This window comes from Mus musculus, chromosome X, assembly GCF_000001635.26.
Source record: "Mus musculus strain C57BL/6J chromosome X, GRCm38.p6 C57BL/6J".
NCBI lineage: Eukaryota > Metazoa > Chordata > Mammalia > Rodentia > Muridae > Mus > Mus musculus.
The window spans coordinates 164935472-164956680 of record NC_000086.7 but is presented as its reverse complement, the minus strand read 5'-3'; the positions used below and the strand labels follow the sequence as shown (position 1 = coordinate 164956680).

The 21209-nt window shown below is 41.4% G+C and overlaps 1 protein-coding gene across 10 annotated transcripts in view; it reads left to right on the top strand.

The window, feature by feature from the left end:
* Positions 1-20512, top strand: part of Mospd2 (motile sperm domain containing 2) — a 44337-nt gene extending 23825 nt beyond the window's left edge. For 2 of the 10 annotated variants that reach the window (XM_006528985.3, XM_011247873.2), the window contains exons 7-15: positions 155-202; positions 4706-4830; positions 8438-8614; positions 9327-9439; positions 11612-11708; positions 12368-12464; positions 13121-13250; positions 16936-17038; positions 17989-20328. In XM_006528985.3, coding sequence (XP_006529048.1) covers positions 155-202; positions 4706-4830; positions 8438-8614; positions 9327-9439; positions 11612-11708; positions 12368-12464; positions 13121-13250; positions 16936-17038; positions 17989-18126 — 1028 coding nt within the window. In that variant the 3' untranslated portion in view covers positions 18127-20328. Of the gene's footprint in view, positions 1-154; positions 203-4705; positions 4831-8437; positions 8615-9326; positions 9440-11611; positions 11709-12367; positions 12465-13120; positions 13251-16935; positions 17039-17988 lie in introns of all 10 variants that reach the window. The other 8 variants (NM_001290523.1, NM_001290524.1, NM_029730.4 and 5 more) reach the window with 8 other exon arrangements.
* The last annotated feature ends 697 nt before the right edge of the window (positions 20513-21209 follow it).

The following is a 21209-nucleotide window of genomic DNA, read 5'->3' as shown; positions in this document are numbered from 1 at the left end:
GGTTCAGTTCCAGCCCCACTCACACATTCCTGAATTAGACCCTAAGCAGCCAGCTTCATAGTTCTCATATGCTAGTCCTTTTCTAGGTCAGGTCAAACTGATAGACTATTGTAGAGGGACTAAGTCACATGAAGTGATTTTTTTTTTTTTTTTGGTCTTTCAGCAAAAATAGTGATCTTTGATATGCCTTGGATAATGAATGGTGAGTATGTTATTATGTTTTTTGATTTTCGTTTGTCTTACTTGGCCAACTCAACTATGTGTCTAATGCCGTTTAGGAACATGTTCATATTATCCTTGTGGACTCTTAAAAGGCTGGAGCCAAAGTTCTCAGAGGTTGTTTTGTGAAGATACAGGACTGCCTGCCATTCTCTCCTCAGAGCTTGGGAGTTCTTCTTCTTGTTTTTTCTAAAATCAGCAGGAAGCCATTCCAACACCTGGGTAAAACAATGATAAGGAACCCCCCAGAGGTGAATTACAAAACATGCATTGGCTAGGTTTTCTCTTGGTTCAAGTGTTGAGGGACAAAGTGGGAGAAATCTGAAAGTCACCCCAGATCACTGAAGTCACATGGCCCTTTTTGACAGCCATAATTTTGCTAAGAGTCTTTTGAAGTGGCTATTGAAAAAAAAAATCCCTAGTGATTTGAAAGGCAATTCTTTTCTTCACATTGATTTTGTTGGTGTTCCATACAGATAGGACAGAGACTACTGTTACATACACAGCCAACAACAGGGAAACTCTGTAAACTGAAATTTGGTGCTTTCAAAAGTTCTTTATTGGCAAGCCTTTTAATACTGGTAAAGACTAACCAAATAAAACACTTATATTATTAAAATATTAGATCAAAAAAAAAAAAAAGCCCAGGTCACTACTGACTCATGGAAATAAAAAAATAGTTATAGCAATGAACTTCAAAAATGAGATGAAATTGATAAATTATTAGAAAGACCTAGACTGCCAAAGCTGACTCGAATCAGAAGTATTGGCCAAAAGTAAATTAATCAATCAATTAATTGATTGATTGATTGATTTAAAAAAAGTAAAAATAAAATTTTAAATCCCACAAAGAAACATTCAGGCCCTGGTGAATTTTCTGGCAAATTCTATGAAATAGTTAAAGAATTTACCCTGACCCTTTGTAAACAGTTCTAAAAATAGGCCCCAAAGGAAAACATTAACTCATTTATAAGTAAATACAATCCTGCTACCAAATATCCGACAACAGGAAAACTGGAGATGGCAACCCCTTCCAACTACAGATGCACCAATGCTCTGATGTACATGCTGAAGGTACAGCACTGGCCTGGCCTGTGTGGAGCCCTGAGTTCCACACTGCAGAAGGACAAAACTATCAAACCATAGCCAAAGAAACATAAAAAGTATTACAGGTGGCAGAGTGCTTGAGAACTGAGTTTAATCCCTAAGAATCTATACAAAGAAGCCAGTCATAGTAGCAACACGCGCTTATATCCCTCAGCTCTGAGAAGTGAGGGTTGGGAGAAGGAATAAGCAGAGCTCTGGAGCTCTCTGCCCAGCCGTTCTAATGTAATCAATGATCTTAGGACAGCGAGACCCTGTCCCAAAAAGACAAGGTAGAAAACTATTGAGCTGTGACAACTAAGGTTGTCTTCTGGCTTCTACATACATGCATATACATGTAAGCACAACACACACACACATACACACACCACCACCACCACCACCACCATACACCAAAAAGCATTATAAGCCATGACAAAATAGGACTTGTCTTAGTGATGCAAAGTTGGTTCAAAGTAAAAAAAAAAAATTCGGTATAATATATCATATTAATAAAATGAAGAGTCCAAACTACAGAATCATCTCAGTAGAGTAAAACACACACACACACACACACACACACACACACACACACATGCCAAAAATCTAATACCCTTTCATGATAAAACTCTTTTAAAAGTAGCAACAGTTATCAGTGAGTACATATTGTGTGAGTTCCTTTGTGATTGTGTTACCTCACTCAGGATGATGCTCTCCAGGTCCATCCATTTGGCTAGGAATTTCATAAATTCATTCTTTTTAATAGCTGAGTAGTACTCCATTGTGTAGATGTACCACATTTTCTGTATCCATTCCTCTGTTGAGGGGCATCTGGGTTCTTTCCAGTTTCTGGCTATTATAAATAAGGCTGCTATGAACATAGTGGAGCATGTGTCCTTCTTACCAGTTGGGGCTTCTTCTGGATATATGCCCAGGAGAGGTATTGCTGGATCCTCCGGTAGTACTATGTCCAATTTTCTGAGGAACCGCCAGACTGATTTCCAGAGTGGTTGCACAAGCCTGCAATCCCACCAACAATGGAGGAGTGTTCCTCTTTCTCCACATCCTCGCCAGCATCTGCTGTCACCTGAATTTTTGATCTTAGCCATTCTCACTGGTGTGAGGTGGAATGGATACCCACGATATAAGATACAATTTCCTAAACACATGAAACTCAAGAAAAATGAAGACTGAAGTGTGGACACTATGCCCCTCCTTAGAAGTGGGAACAAAACACCCATGGAAGGAGTTACAGAAACAAAGTATGGAGCTGAGATGAAAGGATGGACCATGTAGAGACTGCCATATCCAGGGATCCACCCCATAATCAGCTTCCAAATGCTGACACCATTGCATACACTAGCAAGATTTTACTGAAAGGACCCAGATGTAGCTGTCTCTTGTGAGACTATGCCGGGGCCTAGCAAACACAGAAGTGGATGCTCACAGTCAGCTAATGGATGGATCACAGGGCTCCCAATGGAGGAGCTAGAGAAAGTACCCAAGGAGCTAAAGGGATCTTCAACCCTATAGGTGGAACAACATTATGAACTAACCAGTACCCCTGAGCTCTTGACTCTAGCTGCATATGTATCAAAAGATGGCCTAGTCGGCCATCACTGGAAAGAGAGGCCCATTGGACAAGCAGACTTTGTGTGCCCCGGTACAGGGGAACGCCAGGGCCAAAGGGGGGGAGTGGGTGGGTAGGGGAGTGGGGGTGGGTGGGTAAGGGGGACTTTTGGTATAGCATTGGAAATGTAAATGAGCTAAATACCTAATAAAAAAAAATGAAAAAGAAAAAAAAAAAAAAAAAAAAGAACTCTAAAAAAAAAAAAAAGTAGCAACAGAAAGTACTGTTGAAACAAGTCGATTTTAAAGGGATCTGATCAATCTATAGGACTGCCATCAACAAATTCAAGAAGTTCCCTAAATGGCTTTCAAATGTTTGATCACTAGCTAGAGCTCACTGAAAACAACTGTGCTCGTCATTGTTATTTATTGCAAGGAAAAGATTTAGAAAGACGTTCCAAATGTGAAACAGATCACGCTCACTATCGATGTGACCAGCACACAGGGAATATTGCCAACCAAGGAAATACTGAAGTGAAGGCTGCATGCCTTGGTTATCAGAAATTGTCTTGGGGCTTCATTATGTAGGCATGAGTGATTTTGCCTGAGCCTAGTCCCAACTAGTGCTCCATGGCCTACTGCCCTACCTTAAATCACACTTGGTTCTTCTCTCATAGCCAAGTCCTATTCTAATCCGAGGTCATGTTGTTCCCACTACACCAAGGCTCCCAGGCCAACAAAAAGAGACAATCCTACCAAACAGGAAGGCTTCCTCCCAGAAGCTGGGAGCAAAAGCCAGACCTCTCTTTAGGTAAGGGTAATTTTTTTAACTGCATCTGCCAGAGCTCTTTGGCCTGACAAAGGGCTTTTATGGTAACCCACAGCTAGAAACAGTTGTGAATTATTTCAATAAAGCTGGCATGAAAAAAAAATCAGACTTAACACTTCGTTTAATTCCAAGAACATAACTTCAATCCTGTCAAGGCACAGGCTGTTTTAAATTAAAAGGGAAAGTTTAAATAGTACTTGAACAAAAGCCTAAATCATAGGGAGCCAGAATAAAGAAAAAAACATGATTTTCTAAACCACACTTTAAGGGTTCTATTATTCTGGTTTCTGCTTTCTTGTCTACTGCCACTTTTGCATATTTACTGCCACATTATACTTTTAGGTTTTTTTTTTCAAAATAGGTTAAAATGTCCCATTAGAAATAATATTTTAATTAAGTCTAAAACTAATAACACGACATAGGACAGAATTGTAGCTGTCAAGTAGCTACATTTGGTAGCAGTTTATTCTTGTAGCCTCTTTCTCGTGGTTATATAAACTGCGCAGCCTGGGAAAAAGGCAGAGTTCTGAGTCAGGAAGGAAGCTGGTTCTGGCTCACACCCATAATGAGCAGGCCCCTTCCTCCTGTTTCTGCCTTTCCCTTTGAGGAGGGATTTTATATTGAGGGTTTATCAGAAGAGCCACACCGTAAAGGACTCTTCACAACATCGTGCAGTTCCTTCCTGAGACACAGAGCCATTTAGTTCATTGTCTAAAAGTCATAGTTGTTGAGGCCACTGATGGATGTGGTCACAGGTCAGGACCCTGAGAAGCTTTTCGGTGAGCATCAGGGTAATTTAGGCTTCCTGGATCTCCGTGGAGCAGTCGAAGCGTTGTGAGGGGCATGCATACCACAAAGCCTGCTGGATTTAAAGGATAGCAAGAGTCCAGCCTCAGAAAAAAGGCAGAACAGCTCCAAGTTCTAACGCTTTCAGAAGGGCTGGGCTAGTGCATACAGTAAAGTGCTTGACAAAGCCAGTGTGGTGACTTGCTTGTTTTTCCTCAGCTGCTTTCAAAATTGTGAAAAGCTGGCTTGGCCCCGAAGCAGTAAGCTTGTTGAAGTTTACAAGTAAGAATGAAATCCAGGAGTATGTCAGTGTGGAATACCTGCCTCCCCACATGGGTGGGACAGTAAGTACCATCCTTGAAACTTGTTAAGGTAGAACACCGAACAATGCTAGGCTTCTATACTATGTATTCAAAAGGAAAAGGGCAAATCTTTTTTGTCTGTTTGTTTGTTTAATTTTTATTCTTCTCCCATACAATACATCTCAATCACGATTCAATTTCCCCTACCCAAGGAGATGTAGGCCCTATCTTAATGCAAAAAGAAGGATTAGTGATACCCCTAAAATAAGATGCAGTGGTGTGGATATTTTCATGTTTTAAAGTTTACTTTTTGAATAGGCTATGTGTACATATGATTCTAAACTGGGGGGGGGGGAGGTGCATTCAATATTCAAAAGTATATTTAGAAGCAGTTCTTTATAAAATGTCTCCTCCTCGTGTCTCAAGCACCCTATTGTCTTCTGTGGTTGCATTTCTTAGATTAATTTCTAGAGATGTGCCTAGCATGTGTAGACAGGTGTAGGCAAAGACACAGAAGCCTTCCTCCTACTCATCTCTTTTTTATATAATATCATTTTTTATTAATTTATTTTTTACACTCCATATTTTATCCACCCCACCCCCGTCCACCCTTCCACTGTTTCACATCCCACACCTCCTCTCCACCCACCCTGTCTCCATGTTGATTTCTTCACCCCCCACCCCACCTGACCTCTAAACTCCCTGGGGCCTCCGGTCTCTTGAGGGTTAGGTGTATCATCTCTGAATGAACACAGACTTGGAAGTCCTCTGCTGTATGTGTGTTGGGGGCCTCATATCAGCTGGTGTATGCTGCCTGTTTGGTGGCCCAGTGTTTGATAAATCTTGGGGAACAATTAATTGAGACTGCTGGTCCTCCTACAGGGTCGCCCTTCTCCTCAGCTTCTTTCAACCTTACCTAATTTCAACAACAGGGGTCAACTGCTTTCTGTCCATTGGTTGGGTGCAAATATCTGCATCTGACTCTTTCAGATGTTTATTGGGTCTTTGGGAGGGCAGTCATGCTAGGTCCCTATTTGTGAGCTCTCCATAGCCTCAGTAATAGTGTCAGGCCTTGGGACCTCCCCTTGAGCTGGATCCCACTTTGAGCCTGTGGCTGGACCTTCTTTTCCTCAGGCTCCTCTCCATTTCCAGCCCTGTATTTCTTTCAGACAGAAACAATTATGGGTCAGAGATGTGACTGTGGGATGGCAACCCCATCCCTCACTTGATGCCCTGTCTTCCTGCTGGAGGTGGGCTCTACAAGTTCCCTCTCCCTACTGTCAGGCATTTCATCTAAGGTCCCTCCCTTTGATTCCTGAGAGTCTCTCACCTCCCAGGTCTCTGGTATATGCTGTAGGGTCCCCCCAACCTCCTATTTCCTAAGGTTACCTGTTTCCATTCTTTCTGCTGGCCTTCAAGGCTTCAGTCCTTTTCCCTTACCCAATACCAGATCAGGTTCCCCTCTCCCCCGCCTCCCTTTCATTTTCCCACTTTCCCTCCCTACTCATCTCTTTTAAGTAGGTAGTGTGTTGGGACAGCACTGTACCTCTCCGGTTTCCCTTCACAACCTCGTTTAAAGATCATTCTAAGTCAGTGTATGGCTGCAGTCCTCCAGTTTCATGAACTATAAGTTACTGAATTTGATTTTGATGTGTGCCCTTGGTTTTCTTCCCTGCCTTTCCTACCCAGTGGTCCTTTTAATGTAATGCAACCTTAAAAACGTGCTGCCAAAGTTTAGAAGGGTTGTTTGACTTGCACTCTAAGGATCAAACCCTGAGTCAGATTCATGCTAGGCAAATGGTATTGCCCAGCCCTCAGAATTTTTTTTTTGAACTGAGTTTTATTTCTTAAAACATAGGTCAGAAATGAGTGGGTATGTTTAGAAATATTAATGTTGTGACTAGGTGTGGTAGTGCACACCTGTACCCAGCACTCAAGAGGCAAAAATAAGATCAAAAGTTCTGGGCCAGCCGGGACTGCATGGTGATTCTTTGTTTCAATTAAGTTTGGTTTTTTTTTTTTTTTTTTTTTTTTTTTGGTTTGGTTTGGTTTGGTTGTTGTTGTTTTAGAATTTACATAGCTGTAAAAATGAATGCGAAAGCGAATATTCTTAAAGTGTGAAACCTCTGTAAATGATTGTAAGCATATTTTGCCTGCCTGACAAAATTGGATTTAAAGAGAAGCAAGGATTAACAACATTCGCTTTTGGTGTCACTGTTAGTTTTCATTAATTAGAAGAGACTTGAACCAATAAATTTAATTTGAAGTCTGAACCTTTCTTATTCGGAAACTTTACACTTTGTATTTGAACCTAGGAAAACTGTATGCTACGTCGGATACTATATTACACCTGTAGTTAAAGCAAAACCATGGTTGCAATTTTCCCCTTTTTTATATTTTATTTTTGAGGCACAGTCTGTTGTAGCCCAAGATTGCCTCAAACTTCCAATTCTTCAACCTCTAAAGTACTCAGATTATAGGCATATAGCTGTCATACTCACCTCTCCTGTTAAACACATGAGTTTTGTTTATCCACATGAGTTTTGTTTTTTAAAATGTGTGTGTGTGTGTGTGTGTGTGTATGTGTGTGTGTGTGTGTGTGTGTGCACTTTTGTACATATATGTGCAGGTATCCATGGGGGCCAAAAGACACTTTAAAAAATACCTTCGAGCTGGAGTCAGGAGTGCAATTTTCTGTGAGCTGCCTAATGTTGGTGCAGGGATCTGAACTCTGGTCTCTGATAAAGCAGTAGACACTCTACCACCGAACCACATCTCTATCCTTTGGCTTTCTTTTTGCTTGATTCTGTGTTGTGTATAAGGCTGTGTGCACATTTGTAAGTGCATGTGTTTACATATGGAGGCTACAGATCAACAGTAGATGTCTTCCTCTATTGCTTTCCACCTTATTTTTTGCATCTATAACTTACGGATTAGCTAAACTGCATCTATAACTTACGGATTAGCTAAACTGGCTGGCATTTGATCCCCTAGGGTCCTCCTGTCTGTACCTCCCAGTACTAGAATTAAAAGCAAGTATAACCAACCACACATGGCTTTTCACATGGGATCTAAGTTCAGCTCTTCATGCTAGCTCAACAATCACTATGCCCACTGAGCCATATTTTTTAATATATATTTTGTTTGGGTTTTGGGATTTTTTTAACTTGGTTAGTTGATTTGGGTTTGTTCTGTTTTGTGGTGCTAGGAATTGAAGCCAAGATCTCAAACATGCTAGCGAATTACTCTACCCTTGAACCACATCGAGAACCAATTATCAATATTATTGCACTGCCTGTGTTCTGTGCTGTGTGTGGATGAGTCTGCCCTACTTAGATATTTATTCATTTCATTCCTCTTCTGGTTTTATGGTTTAAAAATCGCACAAGATATATACAGTACACTTCATGCGTTTAGTCATCTGACCTTTTTTGTGTGGAGTAAGCTAAAGATCTAACTTGAGTTGTTTCTTACATGGCTTAGTCTTTATTTACTGCTCTTTCCCTTTTCTAGTTTGAAATGAATCCCATTTTTTCTTTATAGTTATGCTTATTTTCTTGGCCAAAGTAGTCCAGTTTTCAGTATACCATAAGAGAATTATTTCTCTCCACAGTAAGAGCAGACTGATAACGAACGTTGTCTCATGTAGGATCCATTCAAGTATAGCTACCCACCACTGGTAGATGATGACTTCCAGACACCACTTTGTGAAAATGGGCCAATTGCCAGTGAGGATGAAACCTCAAGTAAGGAAGATATAGAAGGTGATGGTAAGGAAACCTTGGAAACGATTTCTAATGAGGAGCCACCAGCTCTGTCTGAAAAGGTAATTTTAGGAACCAAGTATAATGGAATCAAAAGCTGCCAGCTAAAGCTTGGGACATAGCTCGTTGGTACAGTACTTGCCCAGCATATATGATGCCCTAGGTTCAGTCCCCAGCACAGGGGAAAGTACTGTGCTGTCTTCCAAGCTCTGCCAGGGGTGAGTGCTTGAGCCAATCCAGTTACCTTGCCTCTACACTTTTCTTGAAAAAAAATGGGATGAGGGGAACTGAATTACAGCATCATATATTTATAAAGAGCTAACTCTGTGCTTTGTACAAAACACGGTGAAGTACATCTGGAAGGAATCTTTGTCAAAAATGTATTTAAGGTTAAAAATAAAAATGATTAATTTGAAATTTCACCAGATCCAGTTCTTCTGAATTTCATTTTGAAGGACTTGTTAATTGCTGTTCTTCACAAAACTTAGCAAGAGCTTGCTTGATAAGTACATTATAATTTAGAGCAGAAACTACCATCAAGTCTGTCCTGTTTATAAGGGCATCGTACAAGTATTTCCCCATGGTCAGTCATGTCAGTATACATTAAACATGTCATTTAGACATGCTAAACATGTTTTAAAAAAACCTTTGTTTTGCTTTGAATCTAGATGGTTATTTGTTTTCCCAGTGCCTTGTTCAACTAGAACTAAAACATCTTCATCTTTTCTACCTTGTTTCTGTTTCTTTCTTTCTTTTGTTGTTTTTTATGTATAGAGTAACCCAACTGAGTCTGTTTCCAAAAAAGATGAAAATGAAAAAGTTGATTCAAAGACGAAAACTTTTAAAAAGCCATTGAGTGTTTTTAAAGGACCCTTATTACACATCAGGTAACAAAGCTTGTATTGGCTGCCTTCTTGTAACAGGTCTTGATCATCTTGGCCGAGGATGGGGTACTAGACGATTAAGAAGATTAAGAAAACTTCTACCCTGGCATTAAGAGTACAGTACAATTTGTGCAGAGTACAATGTGCCTTGTTTTCCAGACTTAGTGACCATTTCTATCTTTTTTTATTATTATTATTGATTGCAGTGTGTGTCTCATAGCCCTCGTCACACTTTGGATAGGAGTATTGAATATTGACTAAATCTTAATGATGCTTGGAAAAATAAAAATAAGGGGATGAGTTTGTTGATCTGACCTTCTGAAAGACCAGCTTGCTCTTGAAGAATGAGGCTTTAACTAAACCCTAAAGGAAGACATGTTTCTCTCTGTTCCAATTTATTAATTCAGAGGAGTCAGATAGGGAGCTAGGGATGTAGCTCATAGTTAGGCTGCTTTCCTGCATTATGTGAAGCCCTGAATTTGATCCCTAACACTGAAAAGTAAAAGAAGCCCAGAGCTATTTCCTGTATTATTCTGGTCAGTATTGCTATAGCAACACTAGTCAGTGATGACCTAATGTGACCTTTTGGTCCCTTTCCTTTAAACTTTTCATATGTAACTATGTTTCGAGTATATCATCCCTCAACAATTCAGCCAGACTGCTACAGAATTTAATCTCAAAGTCTCTAATTGACGAAACTGTTTCTTCTACATATGGGTTGAGTACTATTGGAGTGGGATGTATAGCCATTGTCTGTGTAGATATCTGAGTAAGGAGAGACACATAACATAAATTTTGTCTCCCATGTTGTTTCTTTGCCATTTTCCTCCTTTGGAGTTTGTATGTTTGCACTTTTTTGTCTGCTACTTTGGAAGTCAGTGTTCCATGCTTCTCCGTAGACCCATCCGAAGCATAAATCCTCACCTGCAACTCTTGAGGGTTAATGGTGACAGAAGCCAGTAAGGCAGGTTAGAATAGGACAACTTCCAGGATTGCACTGTAAACATGACTCTAATACCTGTGCCCTGATCAGAGTCACAGAACGTCTCCTTCACATGCACAAGGTCCTCACCAGTGTCATCTCCCCATGCTGCCTGTGATATTTCTACTGTTTACTGGGAGGTACTCTGACATCTATAACATTGCTGTGCCTTCATGTCTCCTGTTCTTTGAGCTCCAAAAAGGACTGAGCAGTTCTACACTTTTAATGTCTTGCCCAAAGGTGGGCAAGGTCATCCTTAAACATGAATATCCTTGATGTGTATGACATGTCTAATGTAACATAACAGACAGAAACATACCTGCAGCTAGGACTACCAATGCAAGGTTTCAATTCCAGCAGTCTTAGGAGGCAAGAGGCTCACACTTGAAGGCTAGTCTAGGCTACCTAGAGAGTCTGAAAACCTTCCTGTTGGAAGTGTGTGTGTGTGTGTGTCCCACCACTTAAAGCAAAATCACTAGCCCAGATGTCCTTCTGGTTGTTTTGAGGCACTTGATCTGTCCGGCTAATGCTATTAAACTACACAACAATTTTTCCAGAGAGTTGAGTCTTTTCATTTTAGGTTGTAGATCTTCCAGTAGCCACTAATGGCAAACTTGGAAGCTTGAGTCTTTAATAGTTTTACTAGTTTAACTGCCCTCTGGAACTACTCTAAATTTCTTTCCATGTCTATTTTTTTCTTCTCCATTCTCAGAAAAGCCATTCTATAGTAAGAAATTATTCTGTTACTTAAATGTATCCCTAATAATCTTTCTCTGAGCTTATGTTCTTCTCTGTTTGTATAAAAAGGATGCTCGTGGCTAATCTGTTTGTAATTAGGGAACACTGAAGCAGCAGTGCCTTCTGTGTTTTTGATAATAATCTATAACCTCCCAAGGAGTTTAAACTGAGCCACCTTAGATTGTGTTGATTGTAGGATTAATTCAGCAGCTTCGTAATTCTCTTCTTTCCCTTTTCTATTTTTCTTCTGACCTTAGGGAAAACCATAGGGCTTCCCAGCATGCATAGCATCAGGAAGTTTAATATATAAAATGGTATTAGGTAACTGTTTTGGCCACCATCTTTTGTAAGGAAGTCTCTTGAGCATAAACTACCGGCCAAACATGTTTTTAGACTCATGAATCCAGTGCTGTTTAGTCTGAGTACTGCAAATGCCTTCTTTGTTTTCCTCCTAGCCCAGCAGAGGAATTATATTTTGGAAGCATTGAATCTGGAGAGAAGAAAACTCTGATAGTGTTGACAAATGTCACAAAAAATATTGTGGCCTTTAAGGTAAAAAAGAAAATCTTAAAGTCATAATAAATGACGAGGGTGGGTCAATGGCAGATGATTTGGGGCATTCCTAAAGGAGACAGTTATAGTTAAACAATGTGTTGTGTGTCCTGTCCCCCACCCCCATCCTGTACTCCCTCCTAGTAGAAGGGCTGATAAGTGAGCTTAGTCTCCTACACTTCGTATTTGGTGACACATTAGTATTCAGTAGAAACTACACTCCCAGCTATATCACGTGTGAGGGAAAAGGCACATTTGATTCGATTGTTTTGTCCTTCAGGGTTGTGGTAAATTAGATGTTTTATCTAATAAAGATTGGCCTCTGGCCTGCACACACATGTGCATCATACAACAAGAGGAAAACTAGGGACAAGTGTAATATAGTGCATGTCCTTAATCCCAGTCCATAAGAGGCAGAGGCAGGTGTGTCAGTATGAGTTGGAGGCCAGCCTAGTCTACATAGCCAGCTTGGGACCAGCAATGGCTACAAAGACCTGTCTCAAAAAGGTGGGGAAAAGCCAAGTGCTGATAGAGCTTAAAAGTAGTTACTTTTATCTTTTTGGTGATTTGTTTATTCGCTGCTCTTCTTTTTGAAAGCCGTTCTTAAGCCTTGCCCCCAAAACAGCATGTGATTAGGGGGTAACTATGTTTCTAAATAGGTGAGAACCACAGCTCCAGAAAAATACAGGGTCAAGCCTAGCAACAGCAGCTGCGATCCCGGAGCTTCCATTGATATCATCGTTTCTCCACACGGAGGTGAGCTGTTGTCTCTCTCTCTCTCTCTCTCTCTCTCTCCCTGTCTCTCTCTGTCTCTGTCTCTCTGTCTCTCTCCCTGTCTCTCTCTCTCTTTCTCTCTCTCTCTCTCTCTCTCTTCCTCTCTCTCTCTCTCTCTCTCTCTCTCTCCCTGTCTCTCTCTCTCTCTGTCTCTGTCTCTCTCCCTGTCTCTCTCTCTCTTTCTCTCTCTCTCTCTTCCTCTCTCTCTCTCTCTCTCTCTCTCTCTCTCTCTCTCTTTCTCTCTCTCTCATATGTTCAGAAGTAGTTGACCACCAAATAATGGACTCCAGAGGATTTTTGAGTGCTTTTATTTGGTTACAGTTTGGGGGTGGGGGTGGGGTGTTTGTTTTCTGAGTGGTGGTTTATTTTGTTTTCTTGGTTGCGGGGAGTGTTGTTATATTGGGGTTTTGTTTGATTTTTGAGAAAAAACTTAAAGTTTGGCAGGGTAGGGATGGGAGAGGATCTGGAAGGACTTGGGGGAGGGGAAGAGTATGGTCAAAATGTTTCAACTTAAACTGTTTTTCTATAATAAACTATATTTTAAATAGTAATAACGCTTTAAGCCACAAATCCAGCCCCCCACCCCCACCCCAGTGGCAGTTCGAGTTCATAGGTCAAATTACTCTTTTGAAATGCAGGTTTAACCGTCTCAGCTCAAGACCGGTTCCTGATCATGGCTGCCGAAATGGAGCAGTCATCTGGCACTGGGCCTGCAGAACTGAGTCAGTTCTGGAAAGAGGTTCCAAGAAACAAGGTGATGGAGCACAGGTAAGTGTGTCTGCTAGCAGCCTCTCCGCTGTGATGGAAGACCCAGAGTCAGACCTGCCTCACAGGGGGACGGAGGCCGACACTGCCCATTCCTTGCAACGGTTAGATTCCTGGGCTACCTCGATTAAAGAAGGGAGCTGCTCCAGGCCTGACCAGTGGGCAGGTGCATATCTCAGACCTTCAAGCCCCCCTTGTCAGAAAGCTCACCTGCTTCAGAGACATACCGGCACTATTGTCTGTATCAGGGGAAAGACAAAGCAAAGGGGACACTGGCAAATCCTAGTGAGTTCTATTGGAACTGTCCCATGCCACAGTGGCCCTGGAGCCACTCCAAGAATCGAGTCACTCTGTTCCCACGGGAAGAGACAGCATAGATAACAGTTACAAAAGCTGCTCAGAGAAACAGTATCCTATTTAAAAGGAGGTGGGTGCACAGTTCTTTTTTGGGGGCGGGGGGGTGTTCGAGACAGGGTTTCTCTGTGTAGCCCTGGCTGTCCTGGAACTCACTTTGTAGACCAGGCTGGCCTCGAACTCAGAAATCTGCCTGCCTCTGCCTCCCGGGTGCTGGGATTAAAGGCGTGTGCCACCACACCCGGCTCTGGGTGCACAGTTCTAGCCTTGCGGGCCCCTGTATGTCAGCCCTGAGGAGTGGCTTTAAATGGACCAGGGAAGGTAAAGGCCACAAGGGAGGACTTCTTCCTAGTTTGGCTTACTTTCACACCCTTTAAAAAATGGGATAACTATTTCTTGGAGTGACATCGGTTTTGTCCCCCCTCCTCCCCGCCCAAGGACATTTGCCAGTATCCAGAACCATCTTTTGTTTTTCACAACTCAGCAGTTGGGGCGGGGGTGGGGGCAGTGGGCATCTAGCAAATGCCCCTCCACCTCCTACAGTGCATTTGATGAACACCACTCCCTCAAAATTATGACAGCCCCCTCTTACACGCGTTCACGCGACGCGACCGGCCAGGAAGAACGCAACAAACCGGAATCTTCTGCGGCAAAGCTTTATTGCTTACATCTTCAGGAGCCAGAGAGCAAGAGAGCAAGAGCTCTATTGCTTACATCTTTAGGAGCCAGAGAGCAAGAGAGCAAGAGCTCTATTGCTTACATCTTTAGGAGCCAGAGCGCAAGAGCGCAAGAGTGCAAGAGAGCAAGAGCCAGAGCAAGAGCTCTATTGCTTACATCTTTAGGAGCCAGAGCACAAGAGCGCAAGAGTGCAAGAGCAAAAGCAAGAGCCAGAGCAAGAGCTCTATCGCTTACATCTTTAGGAGCCAGAGCGCAAAAGAGCAAGAGTGCAAGAGAGAGAATGGCGAAACCCCGTCCCCTTTAAGGAGAATTATCCTCCGCCTAGGACGTGTCACTCCCTGATTGGCTGCAGCCCATCGGCCAAGTTGTCGTCACGGGGAAGGCAGAGCACATGTAGTGGAAAACTACCCTTGGCACATGCGCAGATTATTTGTTTACCACTTAGAACACAGGATGTCAGCGCCATCTTGTAACGGCGAATGTGAGGGCGGCTCCCCACAGCCCCCCCCCAAAAAAAAACTAGTAGCACTAAGGTAGAAACCCTGGTTTATAAAGTAGTTAAGGATAATCTCTCTGCTGGCCATGACTAGGACCTGAGGGAAATGAAAGAGGAAGTCACATGGTGACTGTGACTGCACAAAGAGCTTTCTGGTAGCAAGCAAAGCAAGTTGCAAGAAAAAAAAGAAATGTACTTGGCTTACGCAAAAAGCAGCAAGGAACTGCTCCATTTTCCTTAACTGGGTGGGGTGGCCAAGAGACAGCTGGGAGAGCGAGTGCTGGCTCATTGCTTAGGAGGAATTCTCTCAGGAGGGCCTGACCTGGAGGAGCATTCTGTGATCAAAGGACTGCTCTTGTCAGGGAGGAAAATGTGTCTCGGAGCAGAAGTGAACCATGATATTAAGCACTGCCATTCAGAAAAAGAAAGAGTATTGGTGCTGCCCACTTGATGGTTACATCACTGACGGTTTTGATGATTTTTTTTTTTTTGAGACAGGGTTTCTCTGTATAGCTCTGGCTATCCTGGAACTCACTTCGTAGACCAGGCTGGCCTCAAACTCAGAAATCTGCCTGCCTCTGCCTCCCGAGTGCTGGGATTAAAGGCGTGCGCCACTACAGTTTTGATGATCTTAAAGAGCTCTTTCAGGAGGCAGGAATCACAGAAGCCAGAGCCCATGCTGAAGAGACAGATGGAGACCTCTGGGCTAAACTAGAGGTGCCACAGATTGCAGGGCAACTGTGGAGCTGATGAAGGAGGCTTGGCTTCTGTTTGTTACAGGGTTTTGGCTTTTGTTGTTGTTATTGGTTTTTTCTTGTTTGTTTGGGGTATTGGTTTTCTTAATGTTTTGTATTGTAATGTTGGCATTTTGGGGGTATGTGTTTTATGATCCATGATCTCATTATGTAGCCAAGGTTAGCCTCAAACGTGTGACAATTCTCGTGGCTCAGTCTTCTGAGCACTTTACCTCACAAGTGCTCTCCCATATGTCTAGCCTATCTTGGGGTTTTGAGAGTGAGAAGTCCGAGCACTGTTCATTTAAACAGGCTGGGGAGATAGGTCAGTACTAGAGTGCTCGTCTCACATGTGCAGGGTCTTAGGTTCCATCCCCTGTACTGGCAAATAGACAAAAAAAAAAAATGAGGCACATGGCAACAGAGACCTATGACTGCAAACCACAGTCATAGGAGGTTGCAGCAGGATGGTCAAGACAGAGGACTACATGAGCTAAATATGGAAACCACGCTTCAAAGAAGAAAAAAGTTAACAGAAAAGTATTTCTAGCATCACTGGAAAACGTTTATGCAGGTCGGGCTCTGAGGAGAAGTAATAACATGCATAAAATTTCAAATTATAGGCACAAAAATGCATCTGGTCATGCCTTTGTTTGTTTTGGTTTAGTTTAGTCTGCTGTGTTCATGAAACAGGGCTTCGATATGTACTCCAATGGTGACTGAGCCTCAAGACCTTTTTTGGTTTGACTGAAAAGCATGAGAAATTGTGGAAATATTAAGAATGAGTTACATAATAAGAATTATGAAACACTCAGAATGAGGGGTTTTGTTAAATAGAAGTTGCCTTCCTTTTTCTGTTGCTTTGGGTTTTACCAGTTCCTAATGGCTGCCTTCTGTGGAGCTATCAAGAGAAAATCACTGTTCCCACCTAGAAGGTGGGAGGGATCCTGGTGGTTTGGTACTAAAAGCTCAAGTAAAGCACTATCCGTCCATGCTAGAAATTGGAAGGTAATCTGGGTAAATTCTACTGAACAACTTAGAAAAGGCTTTCTGTTGAATCCCCTGGGGTGGTAGGCAGTATGCACAGCCTCTTGTTCTTTATACACAGAAGGTAGCTAAAAGGGGACTGAGGGCTAAGCACAGTGGTTTATAAACAGGCACAAAGCCTGGCCTTTGATTCTTCAGTGGAGAAAAAAGACCCTGGAAAAAAATAAAATATAGACTGAGCTGCTTTCTGAGTTGAGCCTAGGGAGAGGAGTTGAACCTTTCGTCTCCCAATACACAACCACTTGCATTTAACTCTGCATTTCCTAGTTTGCTTTCAGAAATTATATATATATGTATATATATATATGTGTGTGTGTGTGTGTGTGTGTGTGTGTACACTAAAGCTTTGAAGAAGTTATGTTTCCTTTGAATTTCATAGGCTAAGATGTCACACCGTTGAGAGCAGCAAACCGAACAGTCTCATGCTGAAGGACAGCATTTCCACCATGTCAGATAAAACCAGTGAAGATCTGTACCTGCAAGTAAGTGCCTTTTCTCCCTCCTTGAACAATTGCCAGTGCTGATCAGTACCACAGGGCCATCTGTGCTCCACTAGCCTAATGGGAACTTTTAGCAGAGATACTACCAATGTTTCAGGATTGCTCTTTGTCCAACTCTTTCTTCCTCTTTTAGTTTTGGTTTAGTTTCCTTTGTGGGGCTTAGAGTTTGTTTGTTGGGGTTTCTGTTTTTGTTTTGTATTGGTTTGGGGGGGGGCTGTTGTTTTTTATTTGTTTTTGTTTTTTTGGGGGGGGAGGAGCTTGCTTTTTGAGACTAAGACTCACCTTGAATCCACGATGGCTTAGAACTCCTTGTATTCCTTCTGTATCAGCCTTCCAAGTGCTAGAGTTACAGCTATAAGCCACCACACCTGGCTTGGAAGTGCCCTCTTCTTTATGAGGAGGCCAATCAGAAATGGTAAGTGCCAGGTTGCCATCTGAAGGTCTCTGCGTGTTTAAAGCCTGGCAATTTTACTATGGAATCAGAGCCAAATCGTAAAGCACACAGTGCTTTGGTGAGTACAACAGACACCTCTTGTATAAAAAGCACCATCTAATGCCTTTCAACGTGAAGGAAACAAAGAGGCTTCTTGCATAGAACTCAGTGGTGAAATGTTTACTTGGCACACAGTGCCTGGGTGTGATGCCCAAAAGAAAAGAGTATCCAAAGAGAGAAATATCTCAAAGGTGCCTGGACCTCCAGGAAGTGAACACTCTCTTCCCGTCTCAACTACAAAATTGGACCTTTTAGAATAGAGCATCAGGGACATACATCTCCACCAAACATAATGGATGCCTCCCTGGCATTTCTAGTTCCCAACCTTTCAGAGTAGATGGGCCCCATCCCTTCAGTGTTTAGAGTTCTGATATTCCAGTTTGGCATTCTCATGTTGTTTTATTGATATCAATCTCTCATCCTTTTTCCCCCCATTCAGCTCAATCGTTTACTAGAAAGCAATAGGAAACTGGAAGACCAACTACAGCGCTCTATCTGGTTCCAACAGCTACTGCTTGCCTTAACAATGGTCTTGCTTGCTTTTGTTGTTTCTTTCTTTTATTCATTATACAATTAAAAGTGGCACCTGGTCAAAACCATAAAACTCCTTCAGGCATTATCTGGAGAAGGTATACAGATCCCACCCAAACCTTTCCACACATCTGGGCTTCCTACAAGGAAATAAAGCAGCACATGGAAGGGTGCCTATCTTGGAAATGAGTTGTTTGGCTAGAGAGACGTTTGAGGCATTGATTATTAGAGACTATAGCTAGTTAGGAAACTAAGTAAACGTATGTGCATTGTACAAATTAATAGCATAAACGTAATTTATTTTTCTTTTTGATTTGAACGCTTTCAAAGCAAATTTTTATCATGTAAATACACTAGCTGAACTGAAAAGACTAATATGCTTTGTTGTAGCCAAAAAAAAAATGTAGTCTGCTTTTTTAAAAATTACAGAATTACTAGCCAAGCTGACTTATTAGTTTTTCTATACTATGTATGTAAAATATGTATATTAAAAAAGGAAGCATACTTAAATAATTTATGTGATCATGACTTTGTAACTTGGAGAACTACTTCCAGATGATAGTCGATATGCTTTTGGAATGTAAAGCTATTTAATGCCAAACCTCCTTAGCCTTTGTTTCTCAGTGTCACTGAGCAGCCTGCCTCTTATTAAATCCGGGCTCTTTAATGAATACTCTGTTTTCGATACAATATGAAAAGCTACATGTGGTTGGGTTTTCTTTGATTTCTCTTATTAGTGCCCAGAAGGAACGTCTCTGAAAGAGCCCCCCTTTCTAGTCAATTCTATGCAGTTTCCCTATGTTTGGACACTGAACTTTTTGCCTGGGTTTATTATAAGGCCCTACTTTTCCATTGTGCCATCTTCATCTTCATTCCAGGGCAAAGGAATCTCCTCTGTGGACCACAAATGATGCCACCTTCACCCTCGCTTTTAAATGAAAGGCATTATTATATAACATTGTTTGAAAGTCTAGTTGTCCATTACTATAAATAACCGTGGGTTCCAAATGGTTCTTGTGAAAATTGTTGATGAGAAGGAAACTTTAAAAGTATTCATGTGTGCAAATATAAAAGCAAAGCAGAAAGGCTTAGAGAATGGGAAGAATTATCACTTCCCGTGGCTTCTCTGGCCCACTGACTGCTCTGCCTTCCGTATACTTAGACTCATTCATATGGCTCCTAAATTCCTATAGAGATACACCTTGCAGAAGCAGAGGCTAATGAAATAGCTTTGTGTAATCATTAACATGACCAGTTTCTGTCACTTTCGATTCAAATCCATATCTGCCTTTTTAAGGAAGAAAGTCCTCTGCCTAGCAAATGAATATTCCGCCATGTTTGGAGAGTTGTTCTTCTCAGGAGTAGAGTTGGGGGCTCTCATCTTGAAGCCGTTGATTCCCAGACCGAGTTTGGAGGAGTGATGTAATGGAGCTCCTTAAGAAGTCGGCCGAGGAAAGAAAACCTTAAAGGGACACTAGTGTGATGCTTTGTCTTAATGTGGGTTTTTCTGTTTCAGTTTGCCACCTCCAGATGTGAAACAGACTGCAGTCCACACTAAGTACTATGTCCCTGTATGTTCACAGTGACTTCCCAAGTGGTAGAGTTGGGGGCCTTAATATAATGTCATCCCAAAGTATCTGTCTATGCTTTTCATTCCTCATCAGATAAACAGGCAATTAATTAGCCAAGATGAGGAATATAATTGTCCTAACAGTGTCCCTTTAATGTTTCATAAGGAAATCATGTTGATACACTAAACACCCTTCTTTGCTTGTTGTCTGGTCAGTTGAATTTAGTAACATCTTGTTAGCATTTCTGTGTGGTGAATGTGACTAAAAAGGACTTTGGGAAATTAACATAATGTCAACAGTAACTGGACTCTTCTGCTAATCTTGATTAATCTATAGAGTTACATTTGATTTTGTCCTGTCTTTATTTGGTTTAATCTAATCATATGTGCATGATTATTTTTAGTATTCTGATCAATAATTTTCTCTTTAATCATGTCATTGCTTTTTCATGATCAAATTACCAGAGATTTTCATTTTGATTTTTATTTTCACTCGGGAATGGAAATTAATACATTTTCCATGAAAACATTAATAAAAGATCATTAGCTTGATCTGCAAGTAGCCTAAAATACAAATGCTGGTTAACCTAGTCTCAAATTTCATAAAACCATAACTTTTATATCTTGCCACTAATTTTGACTGGATTTAATAGCACTTTATTGTACAATTATAAAAAATATATTCCTGGAATTGTTGCCAGTGTAATTTCTCTAACGTTCTGGTGCTTTTCATATATTTTCAGTATTTTTATTACTATATTGGTATTTTCTTTGTATAAATTGATCAAAAGAACATGTTTTCTATTTTAATATGTTTTAGAAAATAATTACATTTATGAAATAAATATCATCAGGAAAAAAATCTTTTGTCTCTAATTGATAAAGCATTTTTTTTTAATCAGTGTTCAGACCAACTCTGCTCTTTTAAAGATCATTGTAATTCTGTTTGGATCTGCTTTGCATTTTTATAAGGACAGCACTTTAGACTTCCTGTGTCAAGAGACCCTGTCCTCCAGTCTGTCCTGTTTCTTCTCATCCCTGTGTCTAGCTTAGGGTGCACACCAATATAGTTTTTAGCATTAAACTTGCTGCCTGGCTTGAGGCTCTTCAGCCCTGCCTGGAACCACATGGTACCCATGTACCTTGAGTCTTTGTATCCACACACCTTTGTACCTGATGGACCGCCACATCCAGGGGACTTGGAAGATAGCAGTGCATCGTCGATTGTTTCCACAGTGAAGTGTAGCCTTAGGCCGATGGGTGATGGAGGAGCACAAAGGCAGATCATGCTGGTGACTGAAAAGGCCTTTGAAGCGGATAATATTTGTCCCTTCACTATTAGAAGACATAACTGCCCAACAAAGCAGCACTCTCTTCAGAAAAATAAATAAATAAAATGAATAATTGTTCCCCTACATTGAAAAACAGAGATACAAGCAAGACCAAGTAGGAAACAAATCCAATACATGTGGTAAAAGAAGAAAAAGACACTCACAATGGCAGACTGTTAACAGAATAAAGTGCCAACCTGAGACTAGGTGATCTTTCCTAAAGGAAGG